At 42.3% G+C, this 27,025-nt stretch overlaps 1 protein-coding gene across 2 annotated transcripts in view; it reads right to left on the minus strand.

Annotated features, from left to right (window-relative positions):
* Positions 1 to 27,025, minus strand: part of KIF26B (kinesin family member 26B) — a 791,950-nt gene that overhangs the window by 118,886 nt on the left and 646,039 nt on the right. For both annotated transcript variants that reach the window (XM_078648800.1, XM_078648801.1), the window contains 3 exons: positions 26,496 to 26,758; positions 18,641 to 18,824; positions 13,791 to 13,950 (listed from right to left, as the gene is read on the minus strand). In XM_078648800.1, coding sequence (XP_078504926.1) covers positions 13,791 to 13,950; positions 18,641 to 18,824; positions 26,496 to 26,758 — 607 coding nt within the window. The remainder of the gene's footprint in view (positions 1 to 13,790; positions 13,951 to 18,640; positions 18,825 to 26,495; positions 26,759 to 27,025) is intronic.

Raw genomic sequence — 27,025 nt, forward strand, 5'->3', positions numbered from 1 at the left:
TGGAAACGGGGCCAGCTCTAGGGCGGTGAGACCGCACCGGTGCTGACTTTGGGTGCGGGCGTCATGTTTGCAAGTACATTATGGGTTGAAAAGCACCTGGTGCCGCGTTCCTGGCCTCCAACAATTTTCAGGCAACAATAAAAATGTCAAGATAATTCCGGTGATTAATGTTCTTCCTAGAGCGAGATCAAAGGTTCCTCTTGTGGAAGTTTTGACTCATCGTAAGGTCAATATGCCTTAATATGCCTGCCGCAAAGAATGTGTGCCTTGCAGATCACAAAGTGCATATAATTTAAATAGTTCAGTGGGTTACTGCTTTAGTCTGAAAGATCCTTTTGTTACTTGCAACGTATAAATTAAAATCCTAACATAGAACAGTGAGCTATTAACTGTCATCAAACAGTTGCATGCAAACTACAAGGTATAGATTGGAGCTTTATGATTTTTTCCCCAGTCTTTCATTATCCTAATGTTGGGAAAAGGGTTCATTTGGCTATAAATAAATTCTTATTATTAAAGAGAACCCCAACCATGGTGTTACATTTTAAATTCTGAGTTTGTACCAGTATGGATGACATGTGACTCCTACACCGTGTAGTGTCTTATCGAACATTTCGTATACATTGATTTACACACCTTTGATTGATTGTCTCTACATAGTGTGTGTGATGTAAAGTGCTCTGATACCCTACACTGGTATAAGTGGCGCTATAAAACTAATTGAATGCATCTGAGAGAGTGGTTATGGAGACTTGAGGGACACTGTTAAAGGGTGGTAGTGAGGGAATTCATGGTGGAGGTGGTCACTGGGGGCACCAACAAACATTGTCGCACCGGGCGCCACCAGCGCTAAAGTCAGCCCTGGATGGAAATTGCCTTCTGCCTTTTCTCATAAAAACATTTTCGAAGTCTTCCTGCCTCAGAACAAACCTGCCATCTGAAATACAACATCGGAAGTTCCACAAGGGGTGGTTCTGTACTGCATGTAATACTGTCTGGTTATGAGTAATGCTATTGAGTGCCAAATTTGAAATATGAGTTGAATAATAATAAAAAATAAAGCACACACCACAATTTAAGGACCAAGGATTCCATTTGTTGAAATAGTCAGTATTTTAAACCTTTATCAAGCGCAGACATTATTTTGCCTGTAGCATGTTGACATGCATGTGTAATAAGTCTGTAGCTTTACTAGCAGTTGACATTTGGGCCTTACTGGAAGACACACTAGGCATTCTGATTACACGTGTGACGTACCTTCAAGAAATGCCACAATATCATTAGGCTAATTCCCCGTTTCAACAATTATTGTGATACGTCTAAACAATACCGACTCTGGCAGACATGACACACTTACTTCCCGCTAATAGCCATGCAGATATAGCTTAAGTGACAGCTGCATTCAGAGAAGTGACACTGCGTCATGCGGTGATGCAGGCGCCACGCGACAATTCATCTCACTCCATCTCAGCATAAGAGGGGCCATCTGCGCCTCACAGCGAGGAGTGAATAGCATTTGAGTAACTGGCTTTCACTTGCACGGTGGCGGCAAGGCCGGCAGCCTATCTCCTCATCCGCACGGCGGCCATACCATTGATCGAACGTCGAGGCCATATGGAAACATGTGTCAAATATCTACGTGCGCTACCTGAGGGGGTGTCTTCTGGTGGACATCCACCTGTGTACCTGCTGGATGTCATCTGTCGCGCGGCTACGCTCATTGGGAATTTAGAATGGCCACTGGAACTATGCTACGTGGTTGATTAACTCTTTCGATGCTGATGACGGACCCGCTCCGTCATCAGCTGCGGTGGCGGTGTGCTGATGACGGAGCGGTTCCATCATGGCCCGCTCGCCGCGCCTGCGCAGCGCAGATTCCGCGCCTGCGCTGGGCGTTCCATTGAGCGGGCGGGGCCATGACGGAACCGCTCCGTCATGAGCACAGCCCAACCGTGGCTGGTGACGGAGCGGTACCGTCACCAGCATGCGCCCGCCGCGCCCCCTTAGCGCTGCGGCGGAATACCCGCCGCAGCGATGTGGTTAAGAAATGCAGCAAAATAAGGCAAATTATGCGGCGTAATGAAGCACATTTTATGATAGTATTACTTATTTTGTCATTTTTACATACGGCAACATTGTATGGGCAAAGATTTCTCTTTATTAGCACCCAAACACAGAAACAAGCAACTGAAAAATGACCGGTTAACATTTAACATGTGTTGCCACGTTTTTAGTAATTTTTGATCCGTTTCGGCTAGAACCATTATTTTTTTTGTTAAAATCTGTAGATTATGCAGCAGATGTGCCAAATCCACAATTATGTGGCATAAACTGTGGCTGCAGAATTGGACAATTCCAGTGGCCCTTTATATTAGGAGTGAAAGCACCGCACCCCACTATCAAGAGAGAAGCGCTGTGCTGAGAACCTAGCAATGCAAACTTTAGAAATCGGATTTCCAACATTGGTACAGGATTTCCAATCCATGCCAGATTTTCAGGGTACCCACTTTATTCGTAAATTAGTTCCATTTAAATTCACGGTATATAAAATTTTCTTCAGCAGCTATCCTGATTTGTCAGTTTTTTTAGCATGTATTCAGCCCTCCTGCACTTACAGTGGAAACCCCTGCATTCAATGTTTTGCTTTCTTAGCCTACATCTTGACTGCTAGCTAGTTGGTGCTTTTAATAAACGCCCTCATCGAATAATTGATCCACAGGGCCACAAAACATGACTTTATTATTCACCAATGTCTTTCCCTCACCCCCAACCAAGGGCTCAGAGCTAAGTGCAATAATAATGCCAAATCAGGTTTAGCTATTTATTTTGCTGAAGTATTTTTCTGATACCAGGGGAGGCAACCTTTAACACTGTACCGGGCGTGGAGCCACAATAACAAAACACAAGTTTAGAGAGAATGAACATGTCTTCTTAATAAACACTGCCCTTCATAAATTCCTGACACCAGACTTCATAGTCAGCAATGGCTTGGACTTTCTCCATCACCTCTTGTTGTATGGCATACTGCACTTCCGACTCATTGGCCCAGCACAGTCCTGACAACAAATCACACACCTGCCCACCCTCGAGATTCAAATATTTTGCTCGGACGTGATATAACAAATAATATATGCATTTATAGACTGCAAACGTATATCCAATCGTCTCCTGGCGCTATCAGAAAGACAGAGTGCAAGCGCAGTGAAAGGAATGGGTTAGGTGGAAAACAGAAAAGTTTACAGCTGTTTCTAGAACAGGCAGTGAGAAGAAATTTTTTTAAAGCAGAAGGCAAATTGATCCTTTAAGGGCGAGACAGAGGCAGCTCCTTCACTATGGGAGAAGAGCGTTGCCCGACTGCTTTTAAGCAGGGCACTGTAAAGGAAACATAAAATGATAACTTTATTATCATTTTATGTTTCCTTTGCAGGCGGGTGGCCTGGGCTGCTCTGCTCTTGGAGCAGAGCAGAGGAGGAGTGGTTTGCCCTGAGAGGTAGGGGCCGTTCAAACCAGTCATGCGCACTTTCCCCGTTCTCCGTGCATGCCGAATCACAGCCTGCATGGAGAACATGCCCAGGCCCCCAGTTCCTGATTGAGCATCGAACAAGGTCGCTCTAAACCAATCACAACGCTGCATTGCAGAGTTTTGATTGGTTAGGGGAGCCTGGCTGTTTCCTGTTCCTCTGTCCTACGAGGAGAGCAGTAGCAGAGATGCTTGACCCGGCGCGGCAAGTTAAGTGTGTATTTTATTATGTATTTTTTTACCTTGTGTACCGTTTCCCCCCTCGTCGCACCCCAACCACGCACCTGCCCCGCCATCCGCGAACCATGCTGGCTGCCAATGGGGTGAGGTAAGGCAGAGCAAAGGCTTCCTACTCAAAGTAGGTTTCTTTACATGCAAAACTGTTACCAGGAAGAAAGAGGTTGAACAAAGAGACCGGAAGGGAATATATTTGGTCAATTTGGGCTTTAAAAAAAAAATCAGGGGAGGAGCCATTGAGGTATTTGTGAATAAGACATATGTTATTAAATTTCACTTTTTTGTGAATGGTTGGCCAGTGAAGTTTAGCCAGAGTCGGAGAGGCAATGGAGAAGCGTGGGGTAGTAGTTATAAACCTGGTGGTCACATTTTGGATATTCTGTAGTTGATGTAATTGTTTGCCAAGGATGGCTAAATAGAGAGCATTACAGTAATTGAACCTCAATCCAATAACGATGATCATCACAGATGTCTTCTCATCAGGGGAAAGAAGGAAGATAGGCTTCAACCTCCATGGATAAAAATAGCAAGCGGGGACAACAGCCAAGATTTCAGCGCCAATTTTAAGGTGGAGTCAAATTTGATGGCTAATCCTTTGATGCTGGCTTTGGATTGGGGCAGGGTCCTCCAAGGTCGGTCCTTGACGGCCGGATCCATGCCAGATTTTTAAGATAACTACATTTATCTAAATGGGGATTTGCTTAAAATCTGGAATGGATCCGGCACTCCAGGACAGACTTTGACGAACCTTTAGTTGGTGGAAAGTGCCAAGAATGGGTAGCCAAAGTGAAGCGGACAACATTAAACGATCACCACCTGCCACTAAAATCTCAGTTATATTCCTGTTTATCGTAAGCCAATTTGAGTCTATTAATTATTAATGGCACATCAGCAGTCAATCCTGGACTTGTGTTGGACAGAAAGACAATTAAACCAGAAGAATGGTTGTGAATCATCCGCATAGATATCAAACCACAGCTGGTGAAGGATGTTGATGACTAATGCTAAATGGGTAAGGTGAAAATATAGAACTTTTGGGAAGTCCAGTGCTTAAGAGGGATGGTGGAGGTATAAAAGATATCAGCCAGCCTAGTACACCTGCCTTTAAGCTGAGACGCTTTTCTTCCTCTCAGACTTCACTTTTCCTGCCTAGAACAGGGAGTCTAACATTGGCCCAGAACCAAGCAAGATAGTTCAGATTTCCAGATGTTACAATTAACAGTGTCTGGCAAGGGCATGAGTTATAGTTACCTTAGGGCACACGTTATAGCTACTTGAGATAACGAGAACTATGAATGCTGAATTTCTATGGTTTTGTGTGTGTCAAATCTGTGCCTAACTATAACGTTCCTGTAACCTTTGGTGTTTTCCTTGAATTTCTTATGTTAAAAAAATATATATTTCTTAACTATAACGTCCCTGTAACCTATTTTTTTTCCCAGTGAATTTCTGTTTTTTCAATGCTATTTCCTAACTATAATGTCCCTGCAACCTGGGTGTGTGAGTGGGTGGTGGGAGTGTGTGTGTGCGTGACTGCCTGTGTGGGTCTGTGAGTGGATGTGGGAGTGGATGTGTGAGGGGGTGTGTGGGTGGTTTTGAGGGTCTACGAGTGGCTGTATGGGTGTGTGAGTGGGAATGTGTGAGTGGTAGTGTGTGTGAGTGGGTGTGTGAAAGCTGTGTGGGTCTATAAGTGGGTGGGTGAGTGGTTTTGAGGGTCTGTGAGTGGGTATGCGAGTGGCTGCATGAGTGGGTATGTGAGTGGTTGTGTGAGTGGTTGTGTGAGTGAGTGTGCGAGTAGGTGTGTGGACCTATGAGTGAGGGTATGTTTTATAAAGAAATTGGGGTCTGGATCCACAAATGCACCCAAATCTGGGAGGATCAGCCGATCCTCGCGTGGTAAAAAAAGAAGTTGGGGGACAATTTCTTGCCCATGAGAAGTCCCTCACAGATTCCTCCATTAGTCCGAATGGGTCAGGGTACCTCTACCGTGAAGCCTTCTATCGCTTTTGTAACTTTATTTTCTCCGCTGGGAAACACGTTCCAATTAACAAATTTGCGTGAGCAACTTTCTTCTCAGGTTGCGGCCATGGCATTGCTGTGAACACGTGAATTCGAGAATCCAAGGAAGATCCGAGAAGGGTCCGCATCCCTAGACATTCAAATCTGGAATTCAGTTAATATCTCGAAAACTACTGAGCGGATTTACAGCAAATCACAAAAGGTTGTTTTCGGGACCAAGATCTACATTTCTACCAAATTTGGTGTAATTCCATTCGGCGGTTCGGGCTGTAGTCGTGTCTAAATCGCTATGGAAATAAACATGAGAAAGGCACTTTTTATAAAACACAGGTCCAGTATGGTTCAGTATTACCAGGAGGGGGGGGTGGGGGGGGGGGGGGGGGGTTGGTGACATCATACACCATGAGACCAAAGGTGATAAGGCAATATAGGACCATATTATAATGACACATTTCATGTATTTTATATATTACATGTTTCTTTCTGGGAAGATAGGTTTAAGAAACTATGTTCTTCAAAGTACAGCTAGCAATCGGTTTTAATTGGAATAAGAATGTAAGGCTTTGTTTACCTTTCTTGAATACGTTGTTAATAAAAACAATGGGCAATGGTGAGACACAATGGATTTCGGCGATTGTGTGGCTGCAGCATTTACAGCAGCGCTATGGGTTTACAGCATTTGCTAAATAATTTGCAAATTTCACCAAAATGTTCTTTCTATTTTAAATGTATAAAAATAATACTAATGGAGAGTGTACAGAATAATTTGTACAGTTTGCTCATAAGCTAGATAACCATGCCAGCGCTTAATTTGAGCTGGTGGTTTGCGGTGCTCGGCACTGAATTTTCAACACCGTCACTTATGGGAGTCTCACACATGGTGGCACTGTATGTTTAATTTAAGGATGAGCACAAGAACAGTTTTTTATTAATTCTATTTACATTAAAATGAATAATATCTGGCGCCCAAGCCATTGCTATGGCTTGAGGGGCCTGAGTTAGTCTGAACTGGCACATTTGTAGGAGTGTGATGGTTAGTAGTTGTGTTGGCACTGTGATTAGCTGCACTGGCAGGGGCAGTGGATGGTGCATGCTACAGTGGCACTCTGTCTAGGACCCTGGCACTTATTTTTTGTTTACAAATTAAGCACTGCCCATGCCACATAGTTTGTTCCTTCATACTGCACAATCCCTGTAATACTGACAATGTTAAAGCTCTGCAGAGTGGTTTTTGGGGGAGGGGGGTTGTCCTTATGGTGATGAAATCCATATTTCACAGCCACTCTTGAAATATTTCCCACATTTTTCGGTTCCCTGTGAAATATGTTTTTCATACCGCTACATTTCAACGTACAAAATGATGCTGAAAGGAAAAATGATGGATTTAGGCCCAGATCTCTGTCCTGGGGGTGAATCTTTGACATTGTTCAGCATTCCATCCATCAATTTTCCTTTTTACTAAAGGAACTAGCATCCCCTTTGAATCTCTCAGCAGCGACCTTAATTAGGAGCAGCGGCAGCCGGCACCGGTGAACGCAGTGGGCGGGGCAGGCGTGAGGCAGGGTGTGGTGGGGGGGGTCCGCAGACGATGGAATAGGTATAATTAAATAAATAAATAATACCTATTCTGATGTCCATCGGCTACCCCCCCCCCCCCACCCCCCCACCCCCCGCCCGCCTCACCGTGCTTACCTGAGCCGGCCTCTGCTGATTAGGAGTGAAAATGGCTTTGTGGATCTGGCATGCAGTATTTGTCCACAATCCCTCTCCTCCTACAAGGAATGGGTGATGCAGCCTGCAGCGCGCCCAATTGCATGCATTTATGTCCCACAAGACGCGCGAAGCGATGCTGAACAGCAATACTAGCATCTCCTTGGATGTCCTGGTAGCGGCCTGAAGTGTAGCATCAGCAACCGTCAGAGCTGTCACATATGATAAATGAAGGTCAATGTTTGCAACGTACAATATCGTACAAAAATCAGAAATTAATCCCATGGTGGAATCAGAGTGAACATAAAAGGGTTGCACACACTACCAGAATGCATACGACTGTAACGTGGCGTTATAGAAAAATATAAGCAACATTTTTTGCAGATGCATTTAAAAACCCTTTTTGATGGAGCATGAAGGTAGCCACCAATGACATTTAGTATTTCATCAGCATTCAGCTCACGCAGTAGCCTAGGCACTGAAAACAATACTGGGCACCTGACTATATTGCAGGCACATTCACTGGTGTTTACTGTCCAGGCAAACCTCCGCTGCCATTGTGTGGTAATTAGCAGGTGCACAATTTACACCCAAATCAAAGCTACACCCTTCATTATGGCGATTTACACACAAGTTGTACACATTATCTCTCAGTCCAGTGGTGCGTAATCTGGAACTGCATACAAATTGCAGGGGACAAACACAGCCGCGCTCAGTAGTAGGAGTTCCTGCAGGGCGGTGACGTGGGGAGGGGGAGGGGCAGGGTGGGGGTAGTAATGTATGGATTACGGAGTTTAACAGGTAAGTAAACATATAAATAAATAAAATGAATTTAATTGCGTGCACTGCATCCCCAAGTGCGATGCAGTGCGCGCAACAAAATTCGTTTTATTATTTATATGTTTACTTACCTGTTAAACTCCGTAATCCATACATTACTACCCCCCACCCTGCCCCTCCCCCCCCACCACATCACCGCCCTGCAGGAACTCCTACTACCGACCACAGCTGGACAAACAACTGTCCGGTGCTATTTACATCTATCCTATAATTTCTTTTTGTGTGCAAACAGCAGTTTACACCGGAAAATGGCTTAGCCCTGTAGTCATAATTAGGTGGTCGTTGCGCCAACTAACTTTACACTTAAGGATGGCCTGCAAATTTTTGAGATGTCACTATAATTCATCTAATGATGATGCCTTACAGAGATACAAGGGACTAGGGCTAAGTGGAACCTCCACCCTCAAGGTCGGGCGGGTCACTCCATCGCCGCCTGTGATGGGCCCATATTCAGCAGCGGCCGCTGCAGGTAAGAGTGGTCGGGCCGGGTGGGGGTATTTCGAGAGACGACCACGAGGGGAAAATCAAACAAATAATTAATTTCCCCTCGTGGTCGTCTCTTGAAATCCCCCCCCCCACCACTCTTACCTGCAGGGGACGCGGCTGCCCATATCATGTCCTTGTTTATACCATATGATTAGAAACTTCTTTAGATCCATGTAGTGTCTCATTTACTAATCCTCAAGATTCATTGGGGGGTCAGCTGGGCTGCCAGCCAACCCCTTTTTATCCAGACCACGCGGGTGAGGGAAAATGGCTGTATTGAGTAAGGTCTTGCTGTATTTAAATAATATAAACACATCAAACTCGAACCGTGGTTGTGAGGCAAAATGATAAATCAATGCACTCTGCACATTGCTAACAGCCAGCTAGTAACATACAAACTACAACAAGGCCAATGTATTTTTATCTATGAACAGTAAGATGGCGAAGGCCTGTTTCCTGTGAAATGCATTACCATCTACGGTACAGTGAATATTGATGATCAACCATGTCTACTACAACTGTCCACATAGTTGACATGAAGTTCACACCACCCAATTCGATTTGTTTCCTTCACAGAAGAAATAAGTGATTATGAGTGAATCATACAGCGCTGCGGGGTGTATAGACACTGAAAATGACGATCCTCATCTGTTCTGTTGCGAGTATTTATACGGCACAGTCCTACCAGGGCCGGACTGGAAACCAAAACCAGCCCTGGCAAAGTGCTGGGGGGGGTGGCGGGGCGGGGGGGGGCGGGGGAATGAGGGGTGGTGAAGGTTGGGGGTGCGACCGAGCTCTTTGCTGGGGCCGGTTTTCGGTCGATTTTGTTACAGGGCCGATTTTTCAGCCCTGTAACAAAAACGGCCCCCTCTCTTGCGGCGCACCGGGGTATTGCCCGGTGCCCGCAACGGCCAGTCCAGCCCTGATTCCTACCATCTGTATGGGTACATAACACTTTTGGAATTTGATGCCTTTTTCCCATTCTGAGGTACACATTGACTGGAATCAAAGTCGATGATGAATATTTATATGGGGAGGGAGGTTAGGTTGTTTATGTGAGGGTAGAATAGATTAATATATTTTTTTGTGATGTATTATGCTTTATAGTGCCTGACTGGATCTAGTTAAGTATCTGCCTAAAGTACTATGTGAAGGAAACATTGCCAAATGACATCGCCATTTGCTTTTGTTTTGCCAGGGGGTACAGTTGTCCGAAGAAGCCCAACAGGTTCCTTCATTAAATACATATAGGAATGTACTAATAATGGTCTCAAGCGCAGAAACAAACATTGTCAAAGTACAAATCCTGATAATTTTTTTTACTAATGTTCACCATGTTTTGTGTATGGGGAAAACTACACTGCTGGCAATTTTGCCTTGCCTGTGCTGTTGGAGTAGAGTAAGGCTTGTATTGCTAATGTATGTGCTTTGTGTGTGGTTGAAGCTGGCATTTGCTGTTCTCTGCTTTACCTGTACAGTGAATGTATACATCGTACGTATGATTGATGGTTGTATTTTCTTTATACCAAATGCTGATCTGACAGGGGTGAGGGCAGTTTCCGTTGCTCCTACCAGTGTTGAACCTTTACTGTGTGTCTGAATCTACTGTCATCTAAAGCAGAATGAAATAATTTGTGTTTTCTCCTTCTGTAATCTCATTTTAGGTTAAGTAATTCATCTTCTGTAATCTGGTTCAGGATACATTTTATGGTGTAATCCTTTTCTGTCATCTAATGCCGAGTAAAGCAGTGACGGTAATCTTCTTGCAATACAGAAAACGGTTGAATGATTACAGTAATTGTAAATGTATTTATTTCATTATTTGTCTGTGGCAGAAGCATTCCGACAGGAAACCAGTATGAAAAGAGCACATAAAATAGAAGCACTATGGGGTCGATTCCGATCCGGTAAAATAATCCGGCGTACGAATCGTATCCGGAGCCGTTTCCGTACGACTCGTACAGACGCCGTACGACCGGACGATTCCGATCCCGATCGGCCGACCCGTACGCGATTTGTACGGTACACGTCGATTCGTACGGAAAAGCGCACGATCACCTACACACCGTACGGCGCGTACCCCCCATGATCGCAGGGGTACGCGGCATACCCCTCTGGTCATGCGGGGTACGTGCCGTACACCCAGCGTACATGGGGTACGTGCCGTACACCCACTGTACATGGGGTACGGTGCGTACCCCATGTACGCTGGGTGTACGGCACGTACCCCGCATGACCAGAGGGGTACACCGCGTACCCCTGCGATCATGGGGGGTACGTGCCGTACCCGGGGGGGGCGTTCTGTACCTGTTTCGGCGCGAACTCTGCGTTTACGACTGTTTTCGGCTCCCGTAGGAAAAGGGTCGTACGGCACGTACCCGACACGAATCGTACTTGCTGGGTCGTAAAAACGTGCCGCGATGTCGCGTACAGCGGGTTCCGAGTGAGATTCGTATGGAGATTTGAGTCGTACGGAGTCCTGTACGACTCGTACGGAGTTCGGCACCTAGTACGGATCGTACTTCATCGTACGTACGGGACGTCTACGGATACGATTCGTACGGGGAAAAAACTCTCCGTACGACCATTCGGAGCGCATTTTACCGGATCGGAATCGACACCTATGTGTTGGTTCATGTATGTGGGATAAAGTACCCCCTGCTGTACATTATAAGGATATTACAAGTCACTGACGAGTTCCATGACCATATAGAGCAGTGATAATCAAAGCACAGCCCGTGGGCCGCTCGCAGCCCTATTGACCTTTACATGTGGCCCCCCCAGTCAACAGCACGGCTGCTGCTTACTTAATGACACTAATCACAAAAAAATGCTAAACGGGTAAGCAATTATTTGCAGGCTCACTGAAATTATGAAATAATTACGGTTGTGTCCTGCGCCACTTAACTTTAGGAACACCTTTATATTTAAAGACACCTTGCAACAAATGTGTAAAAATAGGATTATTTTTTACGTGATAGTTTTCAAACGAGAATTCAGAAACATTTGTGCTTCGCCACCCCACCCTGACAACAATGCCAATAGTGAACTAAGAGGCAAGGCAGTTGTCATGTGCACCCTCTGGGTAGCCTAGGTTGCTAATATATGTGGACAACATTATAAGCAAACACAGGAGAAGGTTTTGTACAGCGTATATTCTGAACTCATGTATTTCGAGGTCCTCTAAATGTCACAAGGAAGAAAAATGAAGCAAAGTGAAAAAACAAATTGCCTAGGATCACTCAGTTTGGTCAAGAGGAAAGCTAAGATTGATCCCAGGTTTTCTGGTTTCACATTGTGAAATTCAGCCACTAGATGTACATGCTTTACTTCCCCTATGACCACCTTACACAATTCTTGACCCACCCAGACACCCTACTGCCACCCTGCTTGCACCAGTGCGGCCCTGGTCACACCACAGACCACACTTTGTGCCCCTGGGCAAATGTTTGCGAGTACCAATGATATAGAGGAACAAAGCTGAAGGCCGAGTTGAGTTCCTTTATAAGGTTATGGAGCACCAAGGAGTTTAGCAGGAGATGTGCGAGTCAAGGATCAGAGTTTATTGGGCTAATGAAAAGGCAGATAAATAGTAGTTGGAGGAGGACTGCTGGAGAGTGTTTTAAATTATTTCTAAAAAAAAACCTCTTAGAAGAGAAATAAGAGACAAAGGGCCCCATAAGGATGGCGGGCAGATCGCCCCCAACGGGCTGGCGGTAGCCACCGCCAGCCCGGCGGGGGCGATCCGCCCGCCATCTGTGCAAAAATGACCCCCGCCATATTATAATGGCTGGGGGGGTGCACGGCAGACGGAAAGACCGTCCGCGGCGAACGGAAAGACCGACCGCCGCTTTTCTGCCCGGTCGACACGTCGACCGGGCGGAAAAGGGTTCTATATTGTGGCACTGCCAGCCATATTAGAATGTGGGTTTACAGATGCCTTGGCATGCGGAGTCTGCTTTGGGGGCCCGTTGCTGGCCCCAGGGACTCCGGGGGGAAGAGGGTGCACATGGGGAATAGCTATGGTAGCCCCCTGCAGTTCCATTCACAACATTGCAGGCACCGCACGGTCCCTGCCATGTTGTGCATGGAAGTGCACAACATGCCTCCCTGGCATTGTGGCGGACGGTGCTGAGTGCACTGCCCGCCACAATGTTAGGGATGCAGTGGCGGACACATCCTAATGGCACACACTGGACCCCCGCCCTCTTGGCGGGTGGTTCCTTTTTATGACGGGATGGTGGGCGGACAAAGTCCGCCCGCCATCCTAATGTGACCCAAAGACTTCTGCAGAGGGGGGTTGATTAGCAGGTGTGTAAGGAGAGGAAAAAAGAGTAAAGTGCAGGCAAGTTGGTGTTGGTTGGAGTACAGGGAATTGATTATCTTTTGATAGTAAGAGGATTTGGCAGTAGGAAGTGTAGAGGCTAGTGTACTCTCTTATTTGTAGTATTCAATGACTTCAATGGAAGATGTTTGAATCCACTTGCCAACAAGGGCATACATTTTCCTTACAAAGGTTTATATAATCAAACACATGGGAATGCGAACAGTGTAATCTCCCTTAACATAATGCACAGTAGTGTAATCAAAGCAATTCCTTTCTTTAACACAGTAGAGGAAGGTAATTGGCATAATCAATTTCCAAAATCTAATGCAGCATACACTAATGATCATAATCACCTTTTGTGAAATGAAGCATGGAAAAGGAGAGATATGCAATACAATGTAAACTATAATCCACTAAAGAATACAGACCTGAGTAATTTGCTTATGTAACATAGTAAGTTATTAAGCAATCTGAGTAGTCTCCCATAATCTATTACAGAATAAAATTTATTGCATACTAAAGTAGTTAGAACATGCTCTGCCTCTAATGTAATGCAGGCTATAGGCAGGCAGAGTAAAAAAGATAAGTCTGCTCCTTCCAATTATTTCCCTGTTCCATGCTTATTGCGATGTGTTGCTTTCCGTCACTTACTTGTATGGGATGTGCTTGCTGCCATTCACAAGGGCGAGAATGACATTGCCCAACGCAGACAGCGAGAGGCAAAGACCTGAACCACCGTCCCGGCTCTTGCTCAGCACCTTCACACAGCTTCCCAAGTCAATGAGGTGGAGGCGGCTGCGGCCTCCGGACACTGCATAGGAGGCAAAGGGATAGAGCACATCAGATTACACATCATCTGTGAATGATTTACCTGTATGAAAGATATCCTTGATGAAGCAAAATAACTAAATCCTGCTATTGTGTACAAAGGAGGCCATCGTTAGAAAACACGTTTGAAGTTTTAAGCTTTATAAATTAATTACAAATTGTAAAGTTTGGAAACACACACGTTGTAAAAGTATTTACTTGATATCTGTTGCCAGAGCAAACATACTAAATTTCAAAAGGCAGTGGTGGAGCGCAAATCTGTCTGTCCTTTACAAGTCACAACTATATCATAACTTCATAACAGATACATGACATGAATGTGCATTTGTCACTTGATTCTTCTATGGTCTAATTATATTAAAATAAGTGTTGCAGTTGACAATATTATTAAAGTGCATTTATTGTAGGATTAGTGAATGTATTCAATCTATGTGTTTAACGGAATTTCATGAGAAATTAATAAACCATGCATACTTAGTAGAAATGTACTTATTGTAAAGATGAAATTTGACTTTCAAAATGTGTGCTTTAATACACTAAATAACATTTGCTGTTTAAATAAATGGATAAGAACCATCCTCATATATGTAGAATGTGATTAAGCTAGAAATGATAAAAATCTTATGTAATGTTTGCAATAATATTTCATATACTGGATGTAAATGTCATTTTTAGCCATACTTACACATGATTACTTGAAGGATTTACTGTATGCTTTATGTAATGTGAAACTAATATACTAGTCATTCATATTTGTTGGTGTTTAAATGTGCACATGCATATTAAATGGGCACACTTGCTAATATTTTACGTTAACAATTTAGGCCGATAATTCTTCCTGCTGCATTAATGCTGGTTTTCATTTTCTGCTTACATGACATTTCTTACAGGTATTCACACGCATTTTAAGTTGTAGAATCGATACATTGCTGTACTAGTGAATGAGAAAGAGCCTGCGAAGAAGACCTTGATGAAAGAACTAGGGAACCAGTATTGACTGAAAGTCTCATTCAGTAATGTTTCAACCTGGTATGTACTTGAGAAGAGGATGTCGTTCCCATGTCTGGGACATTTGGAAATTGTTGCAGTCTACAACGTGAAAATTGGAGAAAGACAATAGACCCCTGATGATACTTGCAACGGGGGGGTTGCCTTGAAGATTATTGTGTGTTATCATTTAGTGTTCACACCAGTAGAAATGCAGATTCTTTCCCGAACCTTCGAGACCCTTTCAGAGACCTTCCCCTGAATGCTTAGATTATTTCCCCTGGACTTTGGGAGGGTTAGATCTCTATGCTTTCCTTTATTCTTTGCTGAGTGTGGCTTAGGCCAACACTTATTCACCTGACCCAAGAAGACTCTTGACTGAGCTTCTGAAATACTGACACCTTTCCTACTTATTTTCCCTTGCCTTGTTCTTATTTCCTTTAAGGATATGCCTGAATTCTGAGATTCTTTAGATTTTTAGAACCATTCCTTTTGCTGGAACTCTACATTAGGTGATTTGGATTTATCCATGTATGGACAACAAAACTTGCAACCCTTCTTTCAGCATCAAATACTCCTTTTGATATTTTGTATTGCTGTCACTGAATTGCTTGTTTGCCTAATATTAGTTCGCCTCAATTTCCTCTATAGGTTGGGCCTGCCTGTTGCTATTTTGAACTTTTATAGCATGGATTTAGGAGTTGTGTATCTTAATTTGATATGGAATGTAATAAACCTTGCCTTAGCTACCTATTCCTGGTCCTCATTGTGTAGTCAAATGGGTTGAACTGTTAATTGATATTGATTGATGAAACACTAACTTTCCCAACCCCTTAGTGGAGATAAGAAAGGTTCATTGGACGAAGATATACGGTAAGAGTGGGCCCAGAAAACGCTGGAGCAGCAGAATTAATTAACCTACCCAGTGCTGTCAATTTGCATTAATTTTCTAATTTGGCATCAAATCACACAACGCCTTTGTGTGCTAGTTGTCTGTGTTTCTATCTATGGTTGCTAGTGCTGTTTTGCACCACCAAAACCAAAAATACCAACAAAAATAAACAATCACTATTCATGGTACTGCTATGTAAACAAAATACAAACTTCGATTTTTGGTGGCCAGAAATAGCACTTATGCTGCAAAAAGAAACGCTGCAAAATGGAGCTGGTGCTGTTAAAAAATACAGCATACCAGAGAGGTGCAGTATTTTGATCTGCTCTGTTTTTTGCAGTGGTTAGCCTTGTTTAGTCGATGCAGTTAATGAATGAACAATAGCTTTTACAGTCACAAAACAGAAGAATGAGGCAAAAAGATAAGACACAAAATGACCCAAAACTACAAATATGTAATATTGTGCTAAAATGCATCTCAGGGCTATGAAGTGTACCACTTAATAGTTGTTCTGTCAGGGTGTGCTTTGCATGCTTTGGTTAAGTAAAAAGTATTTTTTTAAAGCACATCGAATTAACACAGCAGTGAATGTTTTGGGAACGAAGCACTTATATTAGTTAAAGGGCAACCACAACTTTTTCACTATTTGCAACAGTAATGACAGGCTTTCGAAAGGTTTAGTCTCAGCCGTGCATTGGACGGCCCCCAGACGTCTGACGTCACGGTGGGCATGTGCGTCGGACGGCTGGGGGCCGCCCGATTTGCGCACGCGTAGAATTCACCCGCACAGCGGGGAAATGTGTGCCGATTCGAAGCGGTTAGTAGATGAAAGATTTGGACACGTCATCCAGATGTTCCTTTCATCAGTACCACTGTCACAGTGTGAACATCATTAGGCCCAAAAGCCAGCCCTCTGCTCATTACCTTGTCTGTTCCAGTATGCCCACTCCTCCATAAAATGGATCAATGTACCAGTGCATGTAGCTGGCCCATAACAACATGTTTCGCCTTATAGAAAATGTGTCCTCCTAACAAAAGCACACAACCTGCTACTGAATATCAAAAATGCTATTAAGAATGCGTAGAATATAGCAATTTAAAGACCTAGGGGCAGATTTACAATAACTGGCGCATCCCCAGGGATGTGCCAGTTATTGTGCGCCGCAGCTCCGCCACCCATGGTGCGCCGCATTTACAATGCGGTGCACCATGGGGCAAAAACGGCACAGATGTGTGACGCATCTGTGCCGTAAAGGCGGCGCATTGCCGGAGTTGCGTCGCAAGCGTGACGCAGCTCCAGCTATGCTCGGGGTGCTCTATTCTTCCAATGCTGCGTCAAGCCTTACGCCTGCTTCAAGCAGGCGCAGGGTTTTGACGCAGCATTGGCCTAAAAGTGACTCAGTGAAATCTTGTAGATTTCACTCATCCACTTTTAGAAGGCGTTCCTGCGCAGGAACGCCCCCTGCGCCGGAACGCCTCCTTATGGCGCAGGGCTTTACAACGTGATGCATCTCCCAGATGCGTCACGTTGTAAATACCCCACACCATGGCGCATCTTTTGCGCCACCGCTGCATCACAAAAGTGACGCAACGGCGGCGTAAAAGAGGCGCAAGGGGCTTGTAAATCTGCCCCCAAGAATACAGTTTACATAGTCCGAAGGTAAGATCAATGCACAATTTTCAAATTCTCATGCTCTCAGAACCAGTATCTCATGATTCACTTTAGACTTAGGAGTCCTCCCTGTAAAAGATGTTCTCAAGCATCACAACAAGGACATCTACAGTGAAATTCTATAGTTCTCTTAACTATGGGTACCTTTTTTAATCAAGCATGTCCATTGCAAATTAGCATTTTTCTCATCCCTTGCGCACAATATTGTACCCAATGCCACAATATCCTGAGCTCTATGCAGTTTCTTACAAGTGCATAAAGCTCTGGATACATGTTCCTTAAGGTTTCACTGAGACAACCGTATCATGACATGGACACTGAACCTTGGCAGTCAGGTCCACCAAGGGTTTCCCAAAAAGTCATAACTCACTCAATTTGAGTGATTTGCCTACATATGAGCAAGTTATGTTTTACTAATTCAAAACCATCTCTGTCAGAATCTAATCTAAGTATGTGCAGTCTACACATTATGTAGACACCCACAGAAAAGATTTGGAGTTCAAAAAGATAGCTAGCTTACGATTATTTTTGTAATTACAGTCATTATTTAACCTACTTAAGCGTAGAACTAGAAAATTAAAAATATTTCCTTTCTGTTCCCTTCTACTTTTTTTCCCCAATTAAACATTTAACAATTTGTAAACAAGTATAAAGCACTTCGTCGTCAAAAATGTTTTGTGGATTGGGTCCAGTGTAGCAGACTCTGGCTGACATTTAGTGACCGTGTCATGTCAAGTCAAATAAGTGCCGCTCGTTGAGATAAAATTTGTAAAGCGCTACTTTGCCCGTAGGCGTCAAGGCGCTGGATAAGTTAGAGTGGATGCCATATAATCGGATGAGCACATTTAAGCACAAAAATACACCACATTAACTATTTCAGAAATTCTGTTTGCTATCAACTGAATTTATCTTTGGTTGGTGAAATTGTTATAACCTGCTTTCCTCCCTAGATTTTCATGGCAGCTGAAGGCTTTCAGTTCACATTCCCCAAGTCATATTCCATACTGTAGCTGTGCACCCTATAACTGAGTTTCCTCATAGGTAATTAAAGTATTCTTCCAATTTGACTGTGAGCCATTCAGCTACGTCTTGAATGAAGGCTGTAGAAAGTGAGGTACTCACTGCCACCTTTCCCGCTCTTCTCCATCCGGTACTGGTAAATGTGGAGTGTGAACAGCATGTGCGAGTTCCGATGGTCCTCCTCATCACAGTCCCGCTGACTGCCCTTGCGCGAGGCGATGGCGGCATCCAAAAAGAACGCAGCTTTCTCTGCTGTGGGGGCACGGAGTTCACTCTGGTTTTGAAGCTGAAGGAGGGAAGCACACAAGTGACAGGACCAGTTATACGTTAGAAATTAGGAGAAATGTGTCTTTTAAACCACGATTCAAAGAACATTGAGGTAGATTACGGGGAGAAGGAATCCTCAGTCAAGTATAATGTGGTGAACATCAAACTAATGAGCGGCAACTCACACACCTCAGTCATGATAGAGTGGTGTTCCTTAAAACAGCCTTTTCTATGTTTTTCTAGTATTATATGACGGCCTACAATGGATAAATGCAGTTAACATAACTGTATGCAGGGGAGTTAAAATATGTATATTATGAAATCATTCAGCACCTGAAAGAAGAGAGCTGACAGGAAAAAAGCTAAGAAATAGAGAAAGCTCAAAGGGTTGTTCAAAAGAAAAATGTATGTATATTACAGGATATTTGGGACTACATACCACTTTATATAATGTAAACGAGTCACACATGACAACTGATTTGAGCCTGAATCCTGTAGAGGCTTTTAATAACTGTGAATCTAGTCAACACTAAAATACCCACATTGAAGACCCAATACCTGTGATCCAGCACAGCAAATTCAATCTAACACAACAAAAGATAAATATTGCTGCATTAAAAAAATCAATGAGAATACAATGAAAAAAAGATCCTCAACACCACTTCCATAACAACCATAAATAATTTGTCTACTACATAATTAAATAACAAAATTAAAATATAAGTAGGTGATAAAGAATATAGCATACTTTACTATGCAGACCATAAAATGATTTTCCTTGCAAAACCCTTTCTGTTGAGACCTAAACTATTACAACAAATTAGAGTTCAACTAAAAGCTGGGATTGAAATAACTGAATGGATATCGTAAAGTGCTTCTCTCAAGAGGAGCTTCACAAAAATGTTTCCAAAGGAGAACTTACATAGAAAAGCAACTGCGTAACCAATTTAGAGCTAAAAATGAAATCGTTGACATTGTAACAAGGTATATGTGCACATTTGTTCCCAAAGTAAGAAACTATGTCTAATGATGGCAACATCTAAATATATGATTATGGGATCAAACACATTTGCTAAAAAATATATTATTGGACCCATAGTCCCTTGCCTCATCCTAAATTCATACCCTAAAAAACCCACTCCTAAAATATTTCTGGGAGGAAGAAAAGGGACAAATTGTATTCCTTAGGTAAGATCACAAAGGATCTGGATTTCCTGACCTTAATAAATATCAAAGTATAGAGGATATCAGTTAGTTCAAACAAGTAATGAAAGACAACTATGTACAAAATAAAAAAAGAACATTGGCACAATGATTTTGGTAATCTACAGTCAATCATTAATCAAATCACTATCCTTGTGTGTGCTATTATCACAAATAGAATGTGAAAATTCAACAGTAAAAAGGCAACTGATCTTCTTTATTGAAAATTACACTTTATTTTAAATGATGAAATAGTATGACAGACAAAATGTGTACACAGAGAACGTTTAAAGAAGAGGGCCTATGAAACCTAAAGAAAACGTATTTTCATTTTTCAAAGCCAGACATAGTGTGCTAAAGGAAAAAGTAATCATACGAAAATGTATGAACACATTGAAGAGGGGAGCATAATACCTATATAGAAATTTAAAGCAGTTGGCAATAGATTTAGAAACAAAAAAAATCAAAGAGCGAAACCCAGTGTAAGATTCACACGGAAAATCATTGATTTCTGCCTGAAAAACATGGAAACACTAAGGTCCATAGACGAAAATGGTGTAGAAGAGTTTATCCATACAATTATAGAATACTGCTTACACATTTCAATGACAGCAAACAGGAGACACATGAAGTAACCTTTGTATAAATTAGGTGCTTATAAATTAGGAAATCATACAATGTAAATGGAAACGCAGACTCAACTTAACAATTGGCTAAAACATGTACCATTCAAGTCAAATTCAAAACCAACTAAAAGATTTTCAACAAAGATGGAAAGCTGCCAATACAAACAGCAGCATTCTCAAACATCTGCGTCATACCATCATTCAAAGACTCCAAATCACAAGATATTCATAAAAATCCAAGACTTTGAAACTTCTCACTGACAATACTATCACTTTATCTTTAAAATGATATCACTGGCACACATTACAGACAGGAGATTCATTGGCAAAGTCAATAGCTCTCGCATTTGAGAGCTATTGGTTCTGCCAATGTCTTTTTTAGTCATGCCTTGCAGCATCAAAGCAGATGTTGTGCAGCATGACAGAAAGATAAAAAACAGGAATGGAAAAAGTAAGCATGATGATACGGCTGCTGGAGCCTGTCATTTTGTATGCGAATGCATGCGTTAAACATGTATGTGTGTGCCTCTAAAATGATGCAACTTGGAGAGGCTAAATAAGAAAGAGAATAATTGGTAGATAGAGAAGCTTAGATACAGTTTGAACACTTGGACTCATTCTATGCAATTGTTTTTAATCTCATCTGTGCCATTACAGAATAGTACTAACCGTGCTCAAAATTGCTATTGATCACGTCCCAAGAGGCACCTAATTGATGAAGACCAGCTGAGACAAGGAGTTTTTGAGCTTGCTTCGGGACGCACTGTCCTCTTTAAAATACAACTTGCTTGTTTAGAATAATTTTGTGCCATGATATGCTATCATGGACTATACTCGTTTTTAAAGACCACCGGAGCGGATTAAGCATATAATAAGGGAGTTGGCCTGTAACAATCTGTATAGCACAAGGAAGAATGACGATAAAGTTATTACAACAATCCTTCCTTTTCAGAGTAAAATGGTCACAGAGAAACATAAAGACACTGGAATGTTGATGAATAAGGCCTTTTTCAGTCATTAATTCCCACGCCAAGCTTTTGCCCTACAAAGAGTGCCCAACATTCCAATGTTCTAGATTTGGAGGTGTATCTCAGATGGGTGAGGTAGGTCTGAGTTACTTTAATGTTTCTAAGACATTAATAACTGGAGGATTGCAAAATATTAGTAATAATAGAGCGCTGGAGGCCACTAAAGTCAAGCCTACCCTCAGGCCAAATATATAGTCTGTATTCCTTATTCCACAGACTATGATCACACCCATCTATACCACACCAACACTCACAAAACAAATTTACATCTGCTAAACAGTTATTTCATCATTCTACCCAGTAAACATTCCTCTCCAAGAGATTCATAGTGCATGAACTCTGTTTGGTACACTGTCAGCTCACCAAAATGGGCTAGCTAACCCAATGTGCAAACAAGAAAAGCATTGGTGTTTCTAAATAGAGATAAATGAATAAATAACTACACAATTATCTCTTATTCCAACAACACACATTTATCATCTGGTCACGAGTCACACTGACCATTGTTCAAGCTTAGTGCAAATGGTGTAAACAAAAGAGCACACAAAGCTTCCCAGCTATTCTAAGCTCAAAGGATCTGATTAAGATTGTACTTCTGGCACAAAGACAATAACACATTTTAGCCCCCTTAACTAAGCACATTGTATCACTAAACGATTACCCAATACTAAAGTCCAGCGAGCCAAGCAATAGAAGGTCGGAAAAGTGTGAGGTATTGTCAAAACCATTTCTGAATTCTGCACCGATTCTTCACCCATGTGAAAAAGTTTACACCAGTTTTGAAAGTCGTTATTGGTGCTCAGTCAGCCTACATCCTCTCATTCTATCCAGTCCTTCTAAAATCTCACCTATCATGTTTGCAACCCATTCACAAAAGAGCAGCAAGTGGTTGGTGGAATCTAACCCAGTGATGTCATCCCACATAGTCTGAGGATGTGTGACTACCTACTGGTAACTTCTCTTGCACCCCTCAATGCCTTATCAATGTATTATCAATTATCAATTTATTATCTGTAAATGCATTTCTGAAAATTCCACAGTCTACACTTATCACATGAAGAACACTGTCCATTAGGCTACCCTTTAACGTCACATAGTAAAACGCATGTTGTATATCCCAGGCCACTCACCAACGGTAGCAATTGTACAAGACGCAACTGAAAGACCCATCACTGGTCCTCTATCAGACCTGACTTGTGGAAGACCCAGTCATAGCGCACAAACATCAATCAACCCGAATGACAAAACCAACAGCCGGGAAGGAGCCCGAAGGTCTATTTGACAGTTTTATGTTAAGGGGATATCTCAGAAACTACAAGTCCCACTCTTACCGAGTACAACCACCATATGTATGGGTCAGGACTACCACTCAGTCAAACCAGGCTGAATCTCAAAAGTGGTGAGGAAAGCTAGAAATTGAATTCTAGATTTAAGTGTGCTCAGATATCTACTGTGTACAGGGAAGTTCTTGACTCCTCCTCTAACTTCTTTGGCTGATGTGATGAGTCATTCTTGAGGAATTGGATTGGGTACATTTTTGAAGGGTTTAAAAGAATTTAGAAGGGATATTTCGAAGGAGGGGCACTGAGTTTTAAGTCGTCCTAAAGTTTTTATAAAATGTAAATTTTCCTTTTTATCCTTTTAGCGATTTTGAGACTTCTGTAAAAATAGGGTGTATTGTATGTTGTGTTTTTAACTTTTTAACAAATATTGAATTTTATCTATCTAAGATGTAGTAGAATTTTGTCTGTTCGTACTTTTTTGATCCGTATTGTGTGTGTTCTGTACTGTTTAAAAGACTATGGTCTAAATAAACAAGTTTCTTTCTCTCTCTCTCAGATGAGTCATTCTTGACATAGCACACCATTTCTCCACATTTTACAAACAATACGCTTTCCAGATTTCATCCATAAATCTGTGCTTATTATATATTTAGTGTTATTTAAATAAGACTTTGGGGGTTTTTCCTCATTTCACCTTTGCTTCGACATGCAAATTGGCTCACACTTCTAAGAATATGAAAATCTTGAGTGTTCTGCCTACACTCACTGTCTTTATCAGCTGGTCCTTCCTAATGGAATTACAACATCTTTTATATAAGACATCAAGATATTCAGCTAAGCGCTAATTTCTACTGATGGTTAAGGGGGTTTATGTATTCTTTCTAGTAGGAGCGTTTTTTCTGTAGGAATCTGATCTCTCACTGCTTATTGTGCACTATTTATTTATAAAGTTTTATATAGCGCGAACTTGATCACTCCAGTTGCCTGTTTAGCAATATGTGCTGATATCACTCTAAACACCTATTGCATTGGGAACCTTGTACATACTATTATGCATCCTCTAAATGTTATTTTTCAAGGTTGTAAGACGTGATGATTCAAGAAAAAGAATATAAATAAAATGATAAACATGTGGCGCAAAGCATCTGAATATGTATAAGCCACTTCACTTCCAAAGGCGTTACACCAGCTATCCAGTTAGAAAAAAAGGTTCAATTATGATTTTCAATTAAACAGCCACAAAAATCGTATCTCTTACTGTCACAACATCTGGTGACATTATCAATCTGCATGACCTTATAAAATTAACGCGTTAATGATCTCCCCAGACATCTCCCCAGACATCTCCCCGATCCTACTGCTGTCTAATTAATCAGGGTTAAAATCTAGCTTAGGGGACAGTGTTTCACAGTTCAAATATATTTTACTTAAATATGTTTTCCACAGGAAATCACAAGAGCTAACCTTGTTAATCAATACCACCTGATGACTGGAAAATAACTAAGAATTTCAGAAACTTGAGACTGCGATATAAGAGCACCTGCAGTGGTCTTGTATTGTACTGATATGTACATACAATTCCATTATTGTATACATTCACTGATGCTTTTCTCCACCTTAGTTACACCCAAATTTGAAGATGTGAGAACATTAGGGATCTCATCAGCAGAGCCGGCCTCTTCGATTGAACTATTTTTAGGCATTGATTGCGCAGATAAGGTTACCCGTCACATGTCTGTAGCATAGTGCCAAGATTGACTTAAAGAGCTGAGACTGTGGGAGCCTAAGAAACCCAAAGAGGCCTCCTTCCTGAGAATTGTAGTGAAAAAAGTGACTGCATAAAGAGCAGATTTTTCGATTTGTGTCATGAATGTGAATCCCACAGATGCCTTCATCAACTTGTCCATGTAGTACCTGCGGATACTGACTCAGAAGCAAAGCAGAGCTGAAACCCATGGACACTTCTCGTGACACAGAACTATCTTATGTAGCGAGAGACATTATATAGCTATAACTCCTCTGTGTCTAAGTAACTGGCGGACTTAGTTTCTTACCAGACACTAATGAAATGTGTCCGTTGTTGCAATGATCCCAAACGTTTGGTGGCAAGATAGTCACCTGAAAAACTATCTGTTGGTCCCGTCAAGGCAAGATGTGACACTCTAAACCCTTTCCGATGTCTCCAATCTCCCTCATTTTTAAATTAAATAATTAAATCTTTTCTTCAATTGGAGTAGAGACAAGTTTTTTTTTGTTTTTTTTAGATCGGACAAAGTGCAAGCCCCATCAGGGTTGTTGCCAAATTCTAACATTAGTGGGTCCTGAAGTTTATCGAGTGAAATTCTTGGTGGACTTGGGAAATGTGGGTCGGTTCATATATAAGACATAGAGAGTTGTCAGTTTAGGAGAACAGAAGATTGGTGAGAGTTTGATAAAGCCAACATCACACTGATTTTGACTTGCAGACTGTAAACTAAGCAGGATCATTTAGAAAGTATCATCAAGATGTCAAAAGCAATAATTTTGCATATTGAAGTCAAAGTACGAACATTTTCTTGGTGAACAAGGTGTAATATTTTATGATTGATGTTAGTGAAAATTATTTATTTTTAATAAAGACAGGAGATGGTTAACTGTATATTAGAATCAAAACCCTCAAAGATAAGCTGAAGAAAAATACTTCGTCATTTACATCATCATTTGAAAATAAGGGGCAGATTTACAAGCCCCTTGCGCCTCATTACGCTGCCGTTGCGTCACTTTTGTGACGCAGCAGCAGCACAAATCCTGCTCCATGGTGCGGGGATACTTACAACGTGACGCATCTGAGAGATGCGTCACGTTGTAATGCCCTGTGCCACATGTAGGCGTTCCTGTGCAAGGGGGGCGTTCTGGCACAGGAACGCCTCCTAAAAGTGGCTGAGTGAAATCTACAAGATTTCACTCAGTCACTTTTAGGCCCATGCTGCGTCAAAACCCTGCACCTGCCTGGAGGTAAGAATTGACACAGCATTAACTAGATAGGGCCCCCAGAGCATTGCTGAAGCTGCGTCGCGCTTGCGATGCAACTCCAGCAATGCGTCACTTTTTACAGCACAGATGCGTCACGCATCTGTGCCGTTTTTGCACCATGGTGCGCCGCATTGTAAATGCGGCGCATTCATGATGGCGGAGCTGTGGCGCACAATAACTGGCGCATCCCTGCTGATTTGCAGGGATGCGCCAGTTATTGTAAATATGCCCCTTAGTATTCATCACAACTCCAATTCCAGCGCTCCAAAATGATACGGTTAAATTTAAAATGGCTACTTATACTGACTGTGAGGAGTATCACATTCAGGGCCAAAAGAAAACGAACAAACCTACAATCATTTTTTCTTCCATTGTGCCTTTCCACTGCCATCTGTGTCAAACAACATACACATATTAACTACACTTGAGCAATAACTCTTTAAACAGATCAAAAAAGGAACCATCAAACTATGGAAATGCAAAACATGTAGAAAGTAGATTCAGTGAGAAAACATTATTAGGAAGTCTCTTAACATACCTGCATTCCACAGATGGGGTCCTCGCAAAGGTAGACCCCGGGAGATTGGCCGTCCTGCAGACTGCCTGTAGCGACCTCAGACAACAAATCCCTCAGGTTTTCTTCTTTCCCCCACACCTCAACCGCTGAGACGCGTACGGAGAAGCGGGCCCCCGTCTTCTCTTTCCGCTCATTGATCAACTTGAAGAGCCACGAGATCGCACAGGGGATGATGCCAAGGTTCTGCATAGTGTCGTCTCGTCCAATCATAGTGTAGGATTTTCCTGCGTTGGAGAGGAGAGCAGGCATGTGAGAAGTTTCCCTTTTACTGTGGGACCTTTTCCAACACAAAACACAGTTGTTTTTATTAATCATGGAAAGTAGTCAAAATAAGGGAAATTGAGAAGAAAGTATCAAATTTGGCCCATCATTTCTTAATTTTCAAGCATTCCCAATTCATGACTCAACTTTCCAGGTTCTCCATCTATCAATAATTTAATTAGGACCAAGTAAAAAGAGGCAGTGTTGAATGTGGACAGGGGAACCTGTGC

The sequence above is a fragment of the Lissotriton helveticus genome, chromosome 6, assembly GCF_964261635.1.
Source record: "Lissotriton helveticus chromosome 6, aLisHel1.1, whole genome shotgun sequence".
NCBI classification, from domain to species: domain Eukaryota; kingdom Metazoa; phylum Chordata; class Amphibia; order Caudata; family Salamandridae; genus Lissotriton; species Lissotriton helveticus.